The 20,417-nt window shown below is 41.0% G+C and overlaps 1 protein-coding gene across 3 annotated transcripts; it reads right to left on the bottom strand.

The window, feature by feature from the left end:
• Nucleotides 1-20,337, bottom strand: Ac3 (adenylate cyclase 3). Of its 3 annotated transcripts, XR_011801622.1 has the most exons (11): nucleotides 17,927-20,337; nucleotides 12,278-12,657; nucleotides 10,001-10,285; nucleotides 8,361-8,641; nucleotides 7,706-8,034; nucleotides 6,058-6,390; nucleotides 5,813-5,980; nucleotides 4,907-5,212; nucleotides 4,348-4,683; nucleotides 3,503-4,256; nucleotides 1-1,420 (listed from the first exon to the last, which is right to left on the bottom strand). XR_011801622.1 is itself a non-coding variant. In XM_072016909.1 (10 exons), the coding sequence occupies exons 1-10, from the start codon at nucleotides 18,476-18,478 to the stop codon at nucleotides 4,074-4,076; spliced, it is 3,153 nt and encodes a 1,050-aa protein (XP_071873010.1). In that variant the 5' UTR covers nucleotides 18,479-20,337; the 3' UTR covers nucleotides 1-4,073. The 3 variants fall into 3 exon arrangements, 2 of the variants coding, with proteins under 2 accessions (XP_071873010.1, XP_071873011.1); XM_072016909.1 differs by having other exon boundaries at nucleotides 1-4,256; XM_072016910.1 differs by lacking the exon at nucleotides 5,813-5,980 and having other exon boundaries at nucleotides 1-4,256.
• Between the last annotated feature and the right edge of the window lie 80 nt (nucleotides 20,338-20,417).

Here is a 20,417-nt window from a genome sequence, read left to right on the forward strand (position 1 = left end):
TTTACATCGGCGAAGAAGCCGTTTATTATTTTACAGTCGCGTGATTCCATTCGACTCTCACGAGTCCCCGGCGTATCCCAGTCTGAAGAAGTATACTTTGAAAGTTTACAACAAGTGTTCCCTCTTCGAAATCTCACATCTAAGGTGCTAAGATATCTACAGTGATATAATTCTTCTTACACGACTATACACGCATTCGGCCGGGTCGTTCGTCAATTTCTTTCCTACGTTTCTTTATTTTATTCTTCGTTATCGACGACAATTATCGATGAAACAATCGTTTCGTTATTACCGTTTAACATTATCGACCCGTCTTTTTTCTTTTTCTTCTCTCTTTATATATGTACACGAGATAATCTTTATTGCTACTTTACAAGATCTCTGTCTGGTCGGACACGCGAATATTTTCGCACGTGTGTGACTCTCTTCCGTTTCCTACACCTTCTACGCCACCGTTTTATTTATGTAGTAGTGTATGTGTGTATGCCGAGATGTATCAGCAGTGTGGACTCTGTGTCAAGCGCAATATATCAATTGGAAGTACGCGAACAGTGGAAAAAGTTTGAAATTCAGTGTCGCGTAATCAATTTGTCTTCATTTCTTCCCTTTTCTTCCTTTTTCTGCGATCCTGTAACTCCACCGAAAGGAAAGAAAGATTTTTGTTTTCTTTTTATTACGTAGGAAGATTCTAAATTTATATTCGAAATTTTTAGACTACGTTCGAATGAAACATTTTCTTTTCTTCTTTTTTCTTCCTTTTTTTTTTTTTTTTTTTTTTCTCGTGAAAGGTAACCTGAGGGAACGAACAAGTTTAAAAGGTGATTCGAAAATACGAGCGACGAAGTTTTAAAAAAGATCGGAATTTCCTTCGGGAGAGTTTGCTTCGATTTACTACTTTCTTCTCTTCTATCGCTACATCTGTCCAGTCTGACCACTGTTATCGCGCTTAGGCCGTGCGTTCTCGTTTTTCTAATTACACCAAAATTTCTCTCTCTCTCTCTCTCTCTCTCTCGCTCTCACTCTCGCTCTCCCTCTCTCTCACTCTCTCTCTCTCACTCTTCGTTCCCCTTGCTGTTCGTTTCCGTTTAATCCTTTCGTACTATTTTTAATCTTGCTAAAAGTATCGTTAGAAAAAGACGGTTATAAAAAAGCAATGAAAATATCCCGGATTGAAAATTTCGATTCGGTTAAACGTTTATTAAAAATCACGGTGTAAGTATTTACGAATTGTCTCTCGTTCTCTACGCTTATGATATCGCAACGTTTCTCTTTTGCAACTATTTCAAGCTTGAACGATCATCGGGTGTCCAAATAATTGCCGACGAAAGGATTAAATCCTAATCTTCTGCTTCCTGTCATCGTTAATCGTGTGCGTTGTACGTACTCGAGTCATCTTGGTCTATTAAATCGGCGACTGAAACTGTAGAAAAATAAATTATTATATCGGTGATCGTGTTCGAGTATATAGTCTACGTTGCCGTGGAATTATCCTACGGACGACACGATACCAAATGTTTCACGAAGTCCGTAACAATTACGACTAAACGAATCTTGAGCACAAAATAAGACGAACTCGAAAAACGTATTATGTCGGAAAGAGAAAGGAAATATCGCGAAACGATTCTCTTTTAATTAAGAAAGGCAAAAATTGTTTCAGATTGCCTTATTTTGATCTCAGAAGTCGTTTAATAGAGAGTAATGCCGGGGACTTGATGAAATGCCTTGCACGTTCAGAAGCGAATCGGGTCTAAGCTCCTATAAGAAATTTCATCGTCTTCGAATTAGCTTTCCCTCGTACAAATCGACGAACCTGCTCGCAGAAAAATACAGTAGAATCGAAACTATCGAGAAACTGTTTCCGTTCTAACGGACCTTGCTAGATAGATATTCGTAGTTCAAACATGACGAGAACATTCTGCTCGTGATCGTAATAAACAGTCAGCCTGCTCTTTTCTTTCGTTACGACGTTAATCGTGTTTAAATCGTAACGAGCTATTTTAAATACATTCAAACTCGATGATGCTTAATTTAACGACAGCTTTTAAAACATTCAAGTTACACAGCATTTCGTTTCCTCTTCGTATTCCTTGAGATTATCTTATTTCTTCGTATTTATTCGTTGAAACTGTCCGAGTATATTTATATTAAACACGCGTGCAATCTTCCCTGCTCGTGTCACATTTTCGATGTTTCTTTTACCTTTTCCACTTTTTTAAAAGTTCTTCTTTATAGCCCTTTTCTTTTTTTTTAAACAATTCTATGAGAACAAAGCTCCAATAACAGACGAAGTATTCTTTTTTTTTTTTTTTTTTTTTTTTTAGAACTTCTCTACAAGATTTTCTGCGATATATAACAATTCCTTTACTTTCAATGTTCAATTATATAGAATATACAACCCCCTTTCTTCGACTATCGATAGTATCTACATATCGACTTGCAATTTTCCTATACAACAACTGTACCTGCGATTCGACTTATTAACTGTGTTTAATTACAACGCGTAATCTGGCCGATAATGTCCGGCAATATTTAATTATCGTAACAATTACACCGTAGACATATGAAATTCCATTTTAATCGATTAATTTTTATCCGTGGTCGAATCATTACAACGATTAAATTCTAAATTTCTCGAGAAAAAGCACCGACAAAATTTTCCTGGAAATCGATGTAGAATCTTCGTTTTTGGTGCAAAGACAAAGCGCTAGGCGCTCGGTCACCTTCGAAGTCTACGATCTTCTTCGCGAGTATTATTGAACACGAAACAGAGCTGACAGAAAATTTTGTATTCTCGTCGTATCGCGACGATTCGGATCGAAATCGTAAGAAAGCACACAGTCGACAGTGTTGATGACCGAAAGAACGTATATTTAGAAGAAACGGCGATTCACCGGAAGCCACGTTAGGAAAAAGACCTACCACTATGTAGTTGACCACGTCCACGCTCGTAATGCTTTCGATTATTTTTTTTTTAATTAATCGCGTCTTGGAACGTGCTCGTCGCGAAATCTAGAAAAATAGAGTTGACTCGATTGCGAGAACCGTATCAGCGTATCTATCACAAGGATTACGAGCTAGACACTTTCTTAAGTTACATATCGATTCTCTATAGTGACGAGGATCGATCGATGTTCGATCGAACGGCATTTTCTTTCTTTCACCTTCAAACTAACACTTATCCTAGATATGCGCGAATCGACTGGATTCTTTCCTAACTTTCTCGTTTCATTATCATTTGGAAACTTTTATATTTTGTATGTCGTTTCGACGCGAGAAAGTTTAGACTTTTATTTTTTCGTTTCCATCGAACCGATTGGTCGAAACCAGCCAACTATCAACGAAGTTTCCTATTTTTCTTCTCGGTTCTACGTAAAATAGGAGTCCTTTGAAGGCCTACCACTAACTAAGACAATCAATCCACGACGTCCACAATGAGAAAACGTATAGTACGATGTTGAAACAACACTTTCTTTAATATCGATTAGTTTCGCTCTAAACGTACTTTGTTTCTTCGATTTGTACCCTGTTCTTCATCTTCAATGAACGATATAATCGTTATCAGCGGTAGACTATTGTTGCGACAGCGGTAAGAATTTTTCTCTAGTGGCTGACTTTCTTTAAAGGCTGATCAGGTCTGGGCGCCTCTTCGATAAATAAAATCTCTCAAACAACCATCTTAATTACTTACAAAATAACCAAACAGTTTGTTGTATAAATATCTTTCGCGTGGAACTTCTCGCCAAGGAATCAAGGTCGAAAATTGTGGTCGAAAAAGCAATCTGATCAGCCCAGTCCTCGATTTTCTTTCAAACTCTTCCGATCTCGTAGATCGTTCGTCTTTCGTCCGAGACCTCTCTGTCGTATCTTTGCAATTTTTCCCAATTTCATATCCGAACTTGAAGATTTCGAGTAATCGACGTCTCGATCTCTTTCATCGTCTCGATTTTGTTCGTCTCTTCGAAGATTATCGAGAGAGAGAGAGAGAGAAAGAGAGGAACCTTGCTCGACGAAAGGTCTCTTCGTGAACGAAGAAGGGTTTTGCGTTGAAGTTTTTAGAGCCTTCGAGTATTAGCCTACTGATAGATGATCGGATGGGTGGGTTCGACTGGCAGGTCACTGTCCAAATTCAAGGACACGCCGTCCTTGGATACCAGGTAGTGGGTGAGCAGTTGACCTTTGCCCTTGACGAACACCAGGCCGCGTTGTTCGAAGCCGAAACCAAATGGCTCCAGAATCCTCCGGGTCTCGTCTGTGACCTACGATTTGAATATTTCTTTGAATAGAAGTTATTTATCGAGCCTAACGGAATAAGTATTTTCGAGTTACACGATTTTCCAAATATTTTACCTGGATGCAGCCTACTTTTCCAGTGCTCTCCATTCTAGACGCCACGTTCACGGTATTTCCCCAGATATCGTAATGAGGTTTCCTGGCGCCGATAACCCCGGCAGTCACAGGGCCGTGATTGATACCCATTTTGAGAACAAAGTGATTGAAGCTTTGCTCGTTGATGCTCGACAATGCTTTCTTCAACTCCAGGGCGAATTCGACCAGGGTGGACAAGTGACCCCACCGAGGAGCATCCTCGGACTCCTCCGAGTCTGTGATTCCGGATGCCGCCATGTACGTCGAGCCTATCGTCTTGATCTTGATGATGTCCTTGAATTTAGTTTGATCGAGGATCTAACGAAGGAAGAAACGAAAATAGAAAGTCGATAGAAAATTGATATATCGATATATCGCCATATTCAATCCCTTAAAAGTTCTAATCTAAAATCCCTACCAAATGTAGGAAAATTTCACGCTTTCGTCCATTTTATCGAAAGCTTCTGTTTTCGTATTTACGATAATGTATTAGTTTTAATTTTAAATCGAGGGATTGAAGAAACTCGCCAACGATACTTACCGCATCGAAATCGGATATGACTTCGTTCAAGAACCTGAGACACTCGAGGCCCTGGTTATTGATGCTCTCTTCGCTGTAGAAATCGGCAAAGTTCGGCATACTAGCGAACAGAACGCCCACTTCGGCGTAGCTTTGACTGTAGAGATCATCGTGGTGTCTCGCACTCGATAGAAAATAAGCAGCCACGTGCGGCGGAAGGATATTGTAGATGAGGGCGCCGTTTCTGCGCGTCATGTCCGCCGCCCTTTCTCTCTGCGCCACCACCTCCCTTCCTCGTAGGTACAACATCCTCCTCGACTTTTCCGCCTGCAAATCGATCGAATCCTCATCGTGCGAGTCGTCGAAACCGAGCAACTTTACCCTTAACGTAACCTTTCATTTATTTTTCAACAGGGTTTGGTTAAAAGGTTAATAGTTTTTTTTTAAATATTCATCAAAACATTTTTCTATTCTTTTTTTCTTTTTTCGTTTACTCTGCGAGAAGCAAGGGGAGATTTCTGGCTCGGTGTCGTTTACGTTAAACGCAAACCGCGATTTTCCCCTCGTGAAAGACAGATGAGAACGAAGGATGCGCCCTCGACTGTCGGGACAAGTGCAGCCCTCGACTTTGATGAATCCGTTCGAGAGCTTCGTACGAAGGCTCGATTATTTATCGTCGATCGAGGAGAAATCGAATTTTCGCTATCTCTACGTGGAACGTTTCAATTTACCAAAACTACTTCGATAGAGTAAAGATTCGCTGATAGAACTGGCAGGATGAGAAGACGTTTGCAAAGAACAGAGAAAGTATCGTGTATTTCGATTTTTCAAATATATTGGATTATTTCGACAGATTGAAATTTTTTCAAAATCTAAAGATAATACTTGATAATAATTGTATAATATGGTAATATACCTATCCATCACTTTTTTTTTTTTTTTTCTTTCTTTTCGGTAATATTTCGCTGTTTGCAGAAATGAATTCTCTCGAGTAAGTCTTGCAAAGAAACGTTTTCTTTTTCTTTTAAGAGACAGCTTGTCCAACCTTGGTATTTCATTCGACGGAAATTTATGATAAATAATTCTTTCCCAATTCTATAAACAAGGATGTTACGATGTTTCCAAATTATCTGATATCTAATTTAAATAACGTTATCGCATATATTACTTACGTATCTGGACACGATGACCAGAGAAGTAGCTACGATGAGAAGAGTGGCAGATAGGCAATATTTCGATGGAAGGGGGGTCGGTTCGAGGGAAGAAGCGTAATCCTCCCAGTCCAACCTCGCATTGAGTAGACAGATGTTGATGAAACACTGGACGCCCGAGATGCCGTACATTAAGTACGCCTTGCCTAGATAGCATATGTAGGTCGGCATCGAGGTCGCCACAAGTGTAAGCACACCGATGTACGAATAGTAGGAAGGATATGGACACCTCGAAGACAGGGTTATGGTGGCGTTTAGGGGCGGAATGGTTTCCTCGATGACCACGCAGTTGAACTGTAAAATGAGATAGAGAAGTTAAAAACTCAGAAAAATAGTGTAAAATTGATCTACTTTTTTCCTCTTGCTTTCCTTTTAATAGTAGTCCAATGGCTACGTATTTATTCATTAAGACGTTTGTTAAGTATCAAAATTGTTTCGAATTATTCGTTAATTGGTTAACTATATATTAACACGTTGATATAATATTACGCTTTCCCATTGCCATGGTACAAGCAAGTAGAACAATTATAAATCACTGCAGGAAATTAAAAGTTCTTTTACTTTTGAATTAAAATAAAACAATCTGTTTGTTCGTCCAGTCGCGGGGAGACGCGGTCGCGTTGAAGCGCGTCAACGGGAGTCGTAAATTCCAGTTACGATTGCACGAATCGACACCACGAGCAGGGCGATCCCCTTATTTCTTTTGGGATAATGTTTGGTTTTGAATATAACTGGACTCCACGGTTATATGATATATACACATTTATTTACACTGGATTACGATAATTATTACGTGGACCGAAATTGTTTGACTTTGTCGTGTCGGAAAGCACCGTGATGGACCCGGAGGTTGATCGATTTAGATAGAGCACCGAGTACTTGACTGACTGAGTTATGTTAGAACTTGACTGCCCGAGAAGAATTAGAACAGTAATAGACCCATCTCGTACTATTTAGGAAGAAAGCTCGATGTGGGTGTACCCTTTTTGAACTAAGAACGCGGATTCGTTGTTCACACTTTTCGGTAGAAAAGTGAGGGTAACGATCCGTGATGACTATTGGTTCTAGCCAATGTTAAGAAACAAAATACAAGGAGAAAGTCTCCTGCAGATGTGGCTCATGGGTGTCCTTGTTCCTGGGGAAAAACCAGCTATTTCGCTGGGCACATCTGCTTTCTCCGTAATCAGTAAGAGCGTGCAAGAAACCGAAGGACTGTTTAAGGGACCATCCATAAACCGAAGATGTTTATGTGAATGGAGTTTAATAACTAACAGATGTGGTTTATGGTGGTTCCTTGGGTCTATTGCGAGGAACGTCGCACGGACCATCTCGCGCGACGTAACACAATCTTCTTAATTAATTTATTGAATAGATGTAGGTAGTTGTATGGACAACCAATAGAGTGTAGTTTCGATTATCGTTCCGATTTATTTTGTATCTTTTATTTATGCTTAAGTTTATGTTTTGCGTAAGATCTGTAAGTGCAAGTCACCGTAAAGCCGGAGGGAAAACGGAATTGAAGAAAAACGATGTTAATTCGTTTGTTTGAATTAATAATAATAGATATAAGTCGTTCGATCGGTTAAATTGCCAGGAGAAATGTACATACCATATCGAGAATCAGAAAAATACCAAGGGAAAATGTCATCATAAGGGCCAGAGCTCTTCTCAGCCACATAGCCTTGATGGCACTGCCCAGACACGTGGCACCAGCCAAAACTACAGCGAATAGCACCACTATCCCAATACCGCCCCATGTAAAAGGTCCCCAGGGCTGAAACCTCCAAACTGGGGCGGCACAGATCATCACCAATGGCCCACCGAGCAGTGACAAAGGGGAAAATGCTTCTTCGGCGTGGTGAAACGCAGACTCGACCTTCGAGTCCTTGAACCGTAAGGTCAGCCAGTACGCGTGGCCTTTCAAATGTGCTCCGCCAGCTATGATTAATATTATTTACTTGTAAATAGAAAGATTTATGAAAAGAATTTCATGGTAAATCATACGAAACACGTACATACGATATTGATTACAAGGCGAATCTTCTGTTAATTTTATTATCAATGAAAAATTAATGCTACATATATCGATAACAACTTCGTTTACTTTAATAGATTTCCTAAGATGTGGCAGATTTAAAAGCCTTTTTTCAGGATGCTCTTTAATTTCCATTTTTAAACAAATTACACTTACCAAGACGTTTTACCTTCGAATAACAATTTAATCGTTAATAATAATCAACAGTCAAATACTTCAACTTCCTCACTTTTGCTATCCAGTTCCTTCCTCAGCCTCTGTCTGAATTCCTCCGAGTCCTCCTTATTGTTGTTTCTTTCGTTTCCTGCGTCGATCGTCTTCCTGGCATCCTCCGTGAGCGAGGCGATGCTCTTGGTGGCAGCTGGCTTGAAGGGTTTCAACGCCCGGACTATGAAGTATGTGACGATGCCCGCCTTCTGTAGTGCCTCTTCTCTGTCCTCGCCGTGCGCTGGCTCGACCTCGAACTCGCCATTCAGGAAGCTCAGCGTCGCGTTCGAGATGTGCACCCTCCTTCAAGCCATTATAATATCGTTCGTGCGCATCGTTCCTCGCTTACGAAGTTTTATCTCGCGAATCTGACTACAGGATTATTCGGGAAATAGAAGAAAGGAACGAAAATTTCGAGACGTTTGCGATTGGCAAAACGGTCCTGATTATCCAACGACGTGGGCGTGGCCGTAAAATAGGACCGAAAGGAGAATTCACGTACCTACTCTGTATTCATGGTAATATCGAAGGGCGTTCGAGCGTCTTTCATAAGCGATTCTCTGGCTGCAACTTGCCGTTACGTTATTGTTCTCGAGTGAATTGTAGTTCGTGTGAATAATAATAAGGTTACGGTACTGCCGGTTAAAATAGTTGGTGACGCGGCGTAGACGATTATGTGCAGTATCATGTACTTAATACTCTAAACTTGTACTTGACGCGAATTCTGGGTTATATTTTATCACAAAGTGGCATCGCTTAAGATCAGAAAATTAACAAAAATATATTCGTGTTTTTTCCCTATGATCTTCGAATGGATGAAGCAAAATCGTGTTACGTGTTACGGAAAAAGAATAGAAGAATCGCGTGACAGGGAGGACCGAGACCAGTGAGATTTGTAATATATATTAGCCTGATGGGACAAAAGAAACAATTACAGTGGTTGGGTAGACCGTGCTTTTAAAGCACGACTATCGAGGGACAGTTTTTTACCACGCGATTCGGGCATCTCACCCTTTAATACAGCTAAAATTAAAGTACGACAGGGCATCAAAAATTGCATGCCAGGCGTTTCACCAGGTAATTAATATCAAAGATATACGGAGTGCGCTCATTACGTGTCCACCGACGTCAAGGACGCGTGTTATACGTCGTTGCATCGATATCGTTTAGCTCCCGAATCAGCCAGCTTTCTCGCGCCTCTCTTCCACTTTATCCCTTTTGAATTTCGTGGATTGACAAGGTCGAGAAATCAAAACGTCAATACTGATAGAATAATCGTTTCTTCTTTTTTTTTTTTTTTTTTTTTTTTTGAAGGAATTTTCCACAAACGAGTATATAAAAGTCTATTATTGACATAATTCTATATTGAGAAGTATATTTAAATACCCCTCCATTTTGCAAACAAAAAACAGGCGCAATATAAATAAATCACCTAGATTATTTTTTTCCTTTCTTCGTAAAATTTAAACACCTTTGATAAATATTCTTTAGTTTTTTTTTTTTTCGTAAAAAGATGTGTTCGAGTACTTGCTTCTTTTTCAAAGAAGAAAAAAGCCTATACACGATTCGTTCGAATTTTCCATGTGAAATTTAACTACACTCTGTTCAACTCCGACAAAATAATTCTGGAAGGTTTACGGAAAGTAGAGAAGAGATTCTCACCCCGCCATTCCACTGCTCTCCATCTTGTTCGCGAGTTCGACATCCTTGCTGTAGACGTCGAATTGCCATTGTCTCTGACCGAGGACACCGGCCAACACAGCACCAGTGTGTATGCCCACCCTCATGTCGACAGGGCTATTGGTCTTTTGTTGCACGTACTTGATGGCGTCCACCATAGATAAGCCCATATAGACACACAGAACAGCGTGGTCTGGTCTTTCCACGGGTGCTCCACTTATGCAGTAGTAACAGTCGCCGAGGATCTTTATTCGCAGCTGCTCGTATCTAAAGGTTTTCGAAATATCATTGCGCGTGACAATAATAATAGAACTTGAAGTATATATCACGATGTAATAGAATTCACGGTACGATAGTTGAATGTAAAATCCACGGTACAATTTAAAATATAGTAGTTGAATTTATAGCGTAGAGGCAAAGTTTCTAAGATGTAAGAAGAGAATACAAAGTACAAAAGTAGAATTTTCTGAGTAAATAATAACAGTGAAAGTTGAACTGGCTATCGATACGAAAATAGGCTTTTAATTGCCAAGCTTTCATCTTTTAAAGGTGAAGTTAATTGGGAAATACGGCGTAGAATTTCTAATTAAAGAAAAACATGAGCAGATAAAAATTGAAATTCTTCGAGCAAAAAACGCTGGAGAATCGTCGAAAGTTTGATGCACGATGGATTACACGTAATCCACTCTGTATATTGATTAAGCTACCAGGAATTTGTGATTGAAGCGTTCGCTTAGAAATGCAGTCGAGTGACGGGAATTTCGATTTAGAAAGGCAAGGGAGGAGGATTTAATTTTTCACTGGATCTCGAGCCGCTATTTGGCAAATGAGAGGAAAGTACGTGTCAAGGAGCGTCTTAAGCGAAGGATGTTCCGCTAGAATTATACGTTGACCTGTATCACTACCGATGCTGCAAGGGCTGAATCATCTACCTTCTATAAACCCAGATTTAACCGATTTTAACCAGAGATAATCGACTTTTATATCTTCTATATTTAGATTAGATCTAGATATTATCAAACCTAAAATTTGGATGATTCTCGCAAACGTTACGTTTTCGTCCCTTTTCGACGACTTTAATCCTCGTCCTCTTTCTTACAGAGGATTTCTGTGAATTAATTCAAAAGAATGTAAAAACACGGTGTAGAGTGGCTCAGGAAAGTATTTGAATATTTATATAAACCGTCCGTGAACGTATTGTGCACGCTTTACAAGACGCTTTGGAATTTCACTAGCATCGTAATGAAACACAATTGCACACAATGCAAACATATTTTGCAGAAATCACGACAACGCTTCAACGATCGATCTTATTCTATGTTGATACGTCTTGATATTTAATGAGAAGGAATATTTACGATCAGTGTTATAGAGATGCATCCATAGAAAATTTTCATTTATAGTAAATGCTCGAATAATTTCACGAATCGTTGCATTTCCGATAATTCTCTTGCGACGCTTGAACGTGGACGGTTCGATAGAGTGAAATATCACGCGATAGAAATTCGTTAATGATACACCACTTTGTCCTCAGATGTATCGATTGTCGGAGACGCCCAGGTGAAGGACTCGCGAGTCTATCTTTCTTCGAGAACGATCGAGGAAACGAAGGAGAGACTGGCCAGAATTTTCCGATAAAGTCAATTTCGCGGCTGGCAATTTCAGGATTTTCATTATTCTCCGTATATGAAAGAAAGAGAGAGGAGAGAAAAGTGGAATGGAACTCGTGAAAGCGTTTCGCGTTCGTTCTAACCGGGTCACAGCCGAGTGGACTGTAAACGAACGAATTCTTTCGCGGTGTCGATAGCTTCGCTGTCGATTAATTCGATTGTTCGTCGCACCGTTTATCGACAACTGGTCGATTCGAAACTTGCGTTTCCTTTGAACTTCACATTCGCGAAAATTCCGGTAATCAGGTACAGATTTACTTCGTGATTTCTTTAAATGCATTGCTCGGCCAGTTGCTTGATAATCTCGCTTTCTTTGATATAATAATTTATTTCATATAAAAATTAACATAATAATTTATTTAATATAATTTGTTCTCTCTATTAGTATTGTATTAAAACTTGTAGAAAAGAAGTTCGTTACTGACAACTGCAACAACAATTCGTGTACCAACTTCTTAGATCTGCTCAAAAAATTTGTCCAAATCGAACTAATAATAACAATCAGTCCCATCGATTCTAATTCTGAGAAAAATTCGTACGTCGCTGCTTAGGCTCTGTCAAACGATTTTCCCAAAAATGAATCGCTTACCTTTCACTGAGTTGATCGAATCTAGCAAATAGCTCGTTAAGAATCTTCACTAGTTCGCTGGCGCTGTACGTGGAGGAAATCGCGGTAAATCCGACGATATCCGCATAGAGAATCGAGACATTCTCGTGTCTGGACATGTAAATCTTCTTGAACTGCGTATCCAGCGAGGCGCCTAGGTCCTGTCGCATCATTACAGCCACGTGTTCCGGAAGCACGCTAAGCAGCAGCCTTTCCTGCTCGGCGCTTTGTTCCTCGATCACCAGTTGTACTTCCAGGCTCTGTCTGGTTTCTAAAAAGGCTCTACGTTGTTGGAACTCGGTCAGAGAATAACTGGAAGCACCCAGAAGCATGGCGCCTATGGATAGCGTCACTGTCAGCACCTGAAAGAAACATTTTGGAAGAATAGAACATTTAACTTTCAAAAATCGCTTTAAACACGTTGATGGTTATAAAGGATACGAGCATTGCAGTTAGATTTGTTCATAAAATTGTATTTAAAATACGTCGTGTCAAAAATAAGGAAATGTTCGGACGCTCGAGAAGGACAGTGTAGATCAAATTATAATAAACATACAACGAACGCCATTTTCAACGTTAATAGCAATTTTATAAAATTAACAACGACGTTTTCTCTTTTCCTACCAAATTTGCGTACCGATTAATAATAATTTCTGAGAAATCTATCGATTAAGTTAAATTGTACGCTGTTTAACGGCATAAGCTGTCCTTTAATCTGCAATTTGATTCGAAACATCATAGCTCGAGACAGAAATTGTACGAAGCAATTTTACGAATTTGCATTAGACATGCGATTTGACGTGTTTCAGTCCCGAAAATCTCTGAAATCCGCATGTCTGAGTGTATCGTATTAATAAGTCAATTTCATTGAACGCGTGGTAAATTATGCAATGTATTTAAATCTGCATCGGTGCCATTTTTCTGTCACTTTTATATTCTATGTAGAATAGCTAATTGACAGCAACGTGGTAGAAAAAATATTTATTAGAAAAATTATTAATACGCGTATAAAATGAATATATATATATATACACAGTGACGTATAAAATACAAGATTACTAATTTTGAAAGGTCTTTTTACCCACAGCTGTATCTGATTTTTAGAAGAAGAATACACGTGTACCACTTTTTCACTGAACATCTCGATTAATTCCATCGAACAAATTAATCCACCTTAATCCACCCAGAGAAAAAAACATATGGAACGCTCTCAAAGCTCTCAATTCCGTTCCTCTCGACCTTTTTGTATTCACCGATAAATTATTCCCTCTTGTTAGGAATGCCTTTCATCGATTCCAGGTTAACCGCGATTCCCAATTGCGACGCATCGAAACAATTAATACGAGAGATATTTCTACCCACCCCATTTCGTTCCGCGTACCTAAATACCGAACGAAAAACGTCGCTGAATACAGCAAACCAACGGATCGATAATCCATTTTTGTTCGCTTCGCATCGGCTCGCAGAAAGCTTTCGAATCCGTTCACGTGTTCCGGTTGACTGGCCGAAATCGCTGGAACACCTGTATCCCTTCTCATACCTCGGTGCTGTTTCTAATTTTCCGTATTCTACGCGGAAAACTGCAGAACCAAGGAATTCTTATTCACCCGGTACCGCCTTTGTTCGTTTCTGTGTCCCTGATGACAATTGGAAAATCGTAATTGAATGTTCCACAGCGGAGAAATTGGCACAGGCAACGCTATCGTCGTTATCACTTTTATAGACCAATAACTTTGTTGAATATTATTTGGTAATAATATTTGCGTTGTAAATATTTTTTAGTAGATTTCTTAATCGTTTGCTCTAAATCCCTGCAACTATTTTCTGCGACTTCTTTGATATGAGTTTCTATGATAGTTTCTATCAAATCTTCGCGATTGTTCTATAGTAATTTCTGCGTATACCTATTACCAATTAGTTAAAAAATAAGTTTTAGAATATCGTTGATCGTTACTTTGTCACATAATAATTTACGTCCCATAAATCCATCATCCTTTAACTTGAATCCTTTAACAAATCCTTTAACAACGATATTTAACGCAACCCATTTTGTGGCTGCTTCTTACTCGACGAAGGGGTTGACAGATCCTTAATTAACCCTGATAAAGGGTTCATTGAACAACAATCAACGATCATTGCAATCGTTGGTGGAATAGATGGAGCCGGTGATTTCCGTGATCGAGCCGATGGCTTTCAAAGAAACGTTCCTGCCATTGAAAACCGATCGTATGTCGTGCATGGAAAGGCAGCATGTCGCGTCATTGCACATCTCTCTGTCTCCAGTTTTCTCTCTCTCTCTCTCTCTCTCTCTTTCTTCTCTTCTCTTTCTCTCTCTATTTTAAACAACCATTGACTGAACTCTACTCGACTGTTACTAACGATAGAACCACGTGCACGACTGGAACTTTCGCTTTCGTGGTCGTTCTTGTTCAGGAAAATTTGTAACAGAGTTCCTATCCACTGTTTCGTCACGGTTCACTACAAATTTGTAGACCGCCATCCCCGTGATTCCGAACGATAACAAGTGGAAAACCGACAGAAATCGTCAGGATGGATATTTTCCTTCCTCGAAAATTACTTTTGTAATGTTCAGAGATTCTGAAGAATTTTAATATTTGCTTCGACTGTACGTGCTATTGGCTGTATCGTCGACCGAAACCACTGCATGTTGCCGATATTGTTCGTTCGATATCGCTGATAAGTATGTATGATAAGGGAAGATTGCTGCCACCGTGTTGCATAAAGATTCCGCTGATTTCCAAAAGGAAGACGATAGCTGAGTCTCGTTACACCGCAAAATTCTCGTAAATTTCAAAACGCTGAGACACTGCAGACTTTCACGGAGGCCTCGACGCAAGGCGACGTCGGCGTTGCGTCTCATTTTAGCGAACGATTTTCCAGCTCGTGACGGTAAAACGTTCGGTAAATTTACCCCGGGGCATAATTTCCGACCTCGAAACTGCGAATTAAAGCAACATATACGAGCCACGAAGAAAAATGAAGCTAATTCAACAGGGTTGAAATATAGATGCCCGAGAAACACAAAAATTCATAAATTCTATCCGTACAACCCTAATTCACTCTGTGTACAAACTCGCTCCTTCCACGCATCGATCATCCTGTCACGCGACGAACAAAGTAATTATTTTCAAACTAGTCGCCAGTATAATCTCGTCGTCGAAACGTTTCTATAATGATTTACGCTTGCATCGGCTGTACGAAAGAATTTGCGCCATTTTCAAAAGATTCAATGAAACATCTTAAACTTCATTTTTATATACATACGTATATATATGTGTGTGTCTATGAATTATTCAGAAGTCGATCTCGTTAGCTCCAGTTTCTGAAATTTTTCTTTAATAATTCGCTGTTCCACGAGGCGGACGGAAGAATTTGCGTTGCCAATTCTCGCACGTTCATTAGCAAGCTTCGTCAAAGCTCGATTAAACTACGTTTCGATCATCGAGTCCCTGAATTCGAGCGTTCACTCCGGCGATGACGGATCAGAAACGCGAAGTTCCTCGTTTAATTGCGAACTTCCCTTGTCCGTTCGCCCCTTTCACCAAGGAACATAGCAGCTTTAATTAGCGACCTGGCTAAACTGGACGCCGCCTATATTCGTAGAGCGGACTGATTAAAAACTCGGGAACGGTAGCCTTGTTCGTTGAAACGGTAACTGTGCTTCTTCTCTGAGACAATTAAGCGAGGTGTCGTGTTCTTAACGGCGTTCGCTGTTAGGCGAGTTTCCGTATATCTTAGCTGTGGTATCCTCGTCTTCTTCATTTTCGTATCTTTAATATTTGAATATATAGGTAAACGCAGCCCTTCCAACGATTCAATAAAATATGAATGAAAATGTAACGTTACCCTCGCGAAACCGGTAACACGCATGATCTAAGGTTATTACGTTTAAACGTTAAACATCGTATTTCCGTCAGAGATAGAATAAAATATGGTATTTAGATTAAAGCGTGAGAAGTTGGAATCTTTCAATTAACTTGTCGTTGATGGACTGTCCAGGTTGATGGAGAATGGTAAGAGAGTGGTATCTCCGAGATTACAGTTATTTATTACCAGGAACAAATTGTCCCATAAAAATTAACAGCGAGCGAAAATGGCTTCCTATAAATTGGTCGAGCTCGGAACGTAATCAACTGGAGTGTTAACTTGTTGCACGACCGGCATGTTTCGCAAATTTTCTTTCTCAATTTGTTCCATTAATTTTTCCTATTTCGATCTACCGTTTCTTCGAAAGACTTTATTTTAAACCGAACGAAAAATCATCCAAGCCAAACCGATGATTCTATCCCGACGATGATCGCTCGATATTACGTTGAAACATGAAATTACATTTTATATCGGCTAACTTTAAACGACCGGGGATTCTGATTAAAAAATAAAACAAGCTATCTAATCCAAAGATCCGTTATTTTAATCGACGTCGTAACGCGTCGAGTTCTATAAATTCTACGGGCTTCGTCTAAAATTAGAATGAAAACCCTGTAAAATCACGAAGCTCCTATAAAATAATTATTTCAACGAAATGCGTATCGCGTAAGCTAAAAGTGACTGATAAAAAATAAAAGAGAAAAACACTTGTACGAACGTCCACCCACGGCTATCAACAACAGCAACGAGCGAGAGAAAAATGCTCTATTTAAAATTCGAACTGCCGCAGACCGCAAACTTACCAATCCCTTCCAACCGTGTAGCTTGGTATTTTCAAAAATAGCAAGCCAGTCCCGGGTGTATCGCGAACTCCGGTTCCATTCAACGTTCCATGCAGGGGCGTTCGAATAGAAAATAATCGAGGGCTTAGCCGCTCGAACGTGGAAAAGTTGTCACGCGCGCCGGCCACGGTTATTTTACAATGGATCGTTGGAGGCGCGCGACCAGCCTCGCTGTGTATCGTTGCGTATCGATCGATCGAAACACGTAAGAAGCCAACGGCGGCAACCGCACGGCAAATTAGTTCGAGCGGATTGAACCGCGGCAACAGTTGTTTTCGTGAGGTCACGAGGCACGGTTCGATCATTAAATTACACGAAACCGAGGTGAAAATAAGCGAGCAACTTTTTCGCAAGGTTGTTCGTCTTCGAGACACTCGATAGAGTAGAGTGAAATCGAAACGAACGAACGATACCGTGAAATATCGCGATTTCGAAGGAAGATGCTGGTTAGAGCCGTGTTTGTGGTCTAATTGCCGCGATGGGAAACTCGAGAGCATAAGTCAATTAAAAAGGCTGACAACGGGGATAATAGAGACACTCGTTCAACGGATAATCGATCACTCGAGTGAGGTTCAATCGCTGAGAATATAAAACGTCCTAATCCCAGCGGCTGCTATTGCTTCTTTGTTTAGCTCGGATAGCGCGAAGCTTCCGCTTAAGCTCGTAAATTTATTGCTTTGCACGAGTCGATGAAGTATTATAAATTATCGGACTTTTTGTTTTTAATCATGCACATTTGATTAATCTAAATAAGGTATCGAGTAGTTATAGGATGGTAGTATACATAGACCCGTAAATTTACACCCCCGATCCGACCCGTCGCCAAAACCTCGCCCCAAATACCCAACAATTTCTCTTCTATAGGAGAAACATCAAGGTACGAACGTGAAGCAACACCTACCAAAACATCGATGGGTATCTGTGCAGGTGCTTTGGAGAGTCCAACGACGGAGATGATGTACACCAATGCGGTGCTAATGGCAAGGAGAACGCAGAGGGGCAGTCTGAGGGGTAAAGTGGCGAACAGCAGGTAGAGCATGAGCAACAGCCAGCCTAGTCCGTCCCTAGGCGTGACCTCGGTGGACTTGAGGAACAGCTGAGTAAGTAGCTGTGCGGTTGACAGATTCCAGGCCACGTGTGGAATCACCGACCAAAGCGCATCTTTCGCTCTAGGATTGTGTTTAGCCCAGGCAAGCAGGCCCAGATTCAACCCCAAGAAGACGGCGGTTAAGCTTCGAGTCGATAGCTCCTGACCAGGCGTGATCAACGAGTGAGCTGCGTAGAGGAGCGCCGAAAACAGGAAGTACTCGAGGCCACCCCGCCTCTGTTGAAGGGAGGAGGCGCGATATAGCGTCTCTAACTTGGCGCTGCTGAAGCTCGTCCGCAGCAGGTTCGACGGCCTGCCCGAGCTCAGGTAGGAATCCTCGTTCGAGGTCTCTTGACTTCGTAACATGGCGCTGCTATCTCTCTCGCCCTCTCACACTCTCTCTCTCTCTCACACACTCACTCTCTATCTGCTTCTCTTCGTTTCACATACTTTCGGTTGGGGCACGCGTTACACGCATGGAAACTTGGTCGGGTGACTTGGAACGCGATACCGTCGAAGGAACATCGTTGTCCGATGCGAACTAAACGAACTTCGATTAAACGAATTTCAGTCTCGCGTTTCGTTTTTTTTTTTTTTTTTTCGTTCGCGGACAGACCCAACCTTGCAAGTGGGTTTCTCGGTGAACCGCGTTTGCTTCGCCTAAGTACACGCTTTTCCTCGATCAAGTTGGATGCTGACAGCGAGGATACCAAACTGCAGGGTCTCCGTTGTACCGCAACCCTCGTGGCGATCGTTGCTCGCCACCAGAACACACACGCCTCGTTTTGCACTCTCACGCACTCTCACACACACGGGCGTTTTCGGATGCAGCTGCACCCGCGCGCGGGGTACTGGCCGGGTTACTACTGCCGGTGCTCTTTCTTCTCTCCTCGGAGGGAAGCGGACCGCCACTCTCTCCATCCGTCTCCGCTCCTTGCCGCTTCTACCGCCTCCGTTCACCTCCTCGCCCTCGTTCCCGTCCAGGCTTGCGCCATACGACCCCCGACAGCTCCGACCCTCCACAACGCCGGGTCGATATCAACCACCACAAAAGCCCAGCGCCGTCCATGCCAGGCCCTACCTGCGCCGCTCTCTGCCCTACCTACGCGTACCTACCGACCTAGCTGCACCCTTCGCTAAAACCACCGCGCTGACAATGTTCGCTCGTTTTCCGTGAATTGCTTCGATGTCGGTCACCCGATGCTCTCGCGCACCGTTCGTTTGTTTTCGCCACACGGATCGAGGGACTTCGATCAGGGGGTTGCCCTGTACACCTGTCGTCCTTCGTCGGTCGATGAACCTATCTGACGGACCGAAAACCATTCTGACGTAAGTCAACATTTTCAGAATTTCGATTTACTTTTGTATCCATGACTTTTAGAAAGTATCTTCCATTTTCTGATTTCGTAATTAAATTACTTTTACGCGTTACCAATTATGTTTCTACTTAGTACGATATACGTTCTCGTGATTTCAAGGGACACGATACATTTTTTTAATAATAAATGTGGAACGTATTTTGCGGAAACTAATAGCAGATTTACTTACGTCGCTGTGATTCTTAGCTTGCACTGCGTATGCAGTTACGTTTGCAATTTCAACGCTTGCAACTTGTTTTCGAGAGATCGAACTTCGACGAGATTTCTTGAAATTTCGCTGCAGTTTCGGCGAAGACCGCGGAAGGGCGAACGTACTTTCCGATCGTGGTATTTGAAATCGAGCAGGAAAATCAGTATTGTTAGTCTGATTTCTGATAGACACGAGTCATAATTTTCATTTATCGCTTACGTGTTATTTGTTTCGAAAGTTCTAGAAATATATAACTGCGGTTTACTTATAATTGCGCTTCGCGCTCGTGACTAATCCAATGATTCACTGTGCGCTTGTATTATATTTAAACTTGTTTTTATTCAAACCTGTTACGCAAATCGGCCTCGACTAACCGTCGTTTGTTTATTCGGAATTTTACATTAGAATACGTGTGATTTAACTCTTTGCCGTAATTAAATAGAAAAAATTAAGAAGCGAATAAATTTGATCAGCTTGAATCGTAACTTCGACTTAAGATTCATTTTTCTTTGAGATCGTTTGCCAATAAATCGTCAATCTTTTAACGTACATAGTGTGAACGATGTTCGTATCTTGATAAAGGAGATTGATAGCTCTTGTTTCATTCGATTCTGGCCGGAAAATGAAGGTTTCGATTCGATCTATGGATACAGTCAACTCCAGTCCCTCCATTTCCCAGGAAATTGAACGATGTCGATTTTTTTCAAGCCATTAATTCGTCTCGGATCCATTTATT

Source organism: Bombus fervidus, chromosome 14, assembly GCF_041682495.2.
Source record: "Bombus fervidus isolate BK054 chromosome 14, iyBomFerv1, whole genome shotgun sequence".
Taxonomy (NCBI): domain Eukaryota; kingdom Metazoa; phylum Arthropoda; class Insecta; order Hymenoptera; family Apidae; genus Bombus; species Bombus fervidus.

Coding starts and splice junctions, on each gene's coding strand:
- Ac3 (XM_072016909.1), bottom strand. CDS start 18,478: ATGTTACGAAGTCAAGAGACCTCGAACGAGGATTCCTACCTGAGCTCG. Junction 8,035..8,360: donor GAAGGAACTGGATAGCAAAA/GTGAGGAAGTTG, acceptor TATTAATCATAG/CTGGCGGAGCACATTTGAAA. Junction 6,391..7,705: donor TTTTTCTGATTCTCGATATG/GTATGTACATTT, acceptor CTCATTTTACAG/TTCAACTGCGTGGTCATCGA.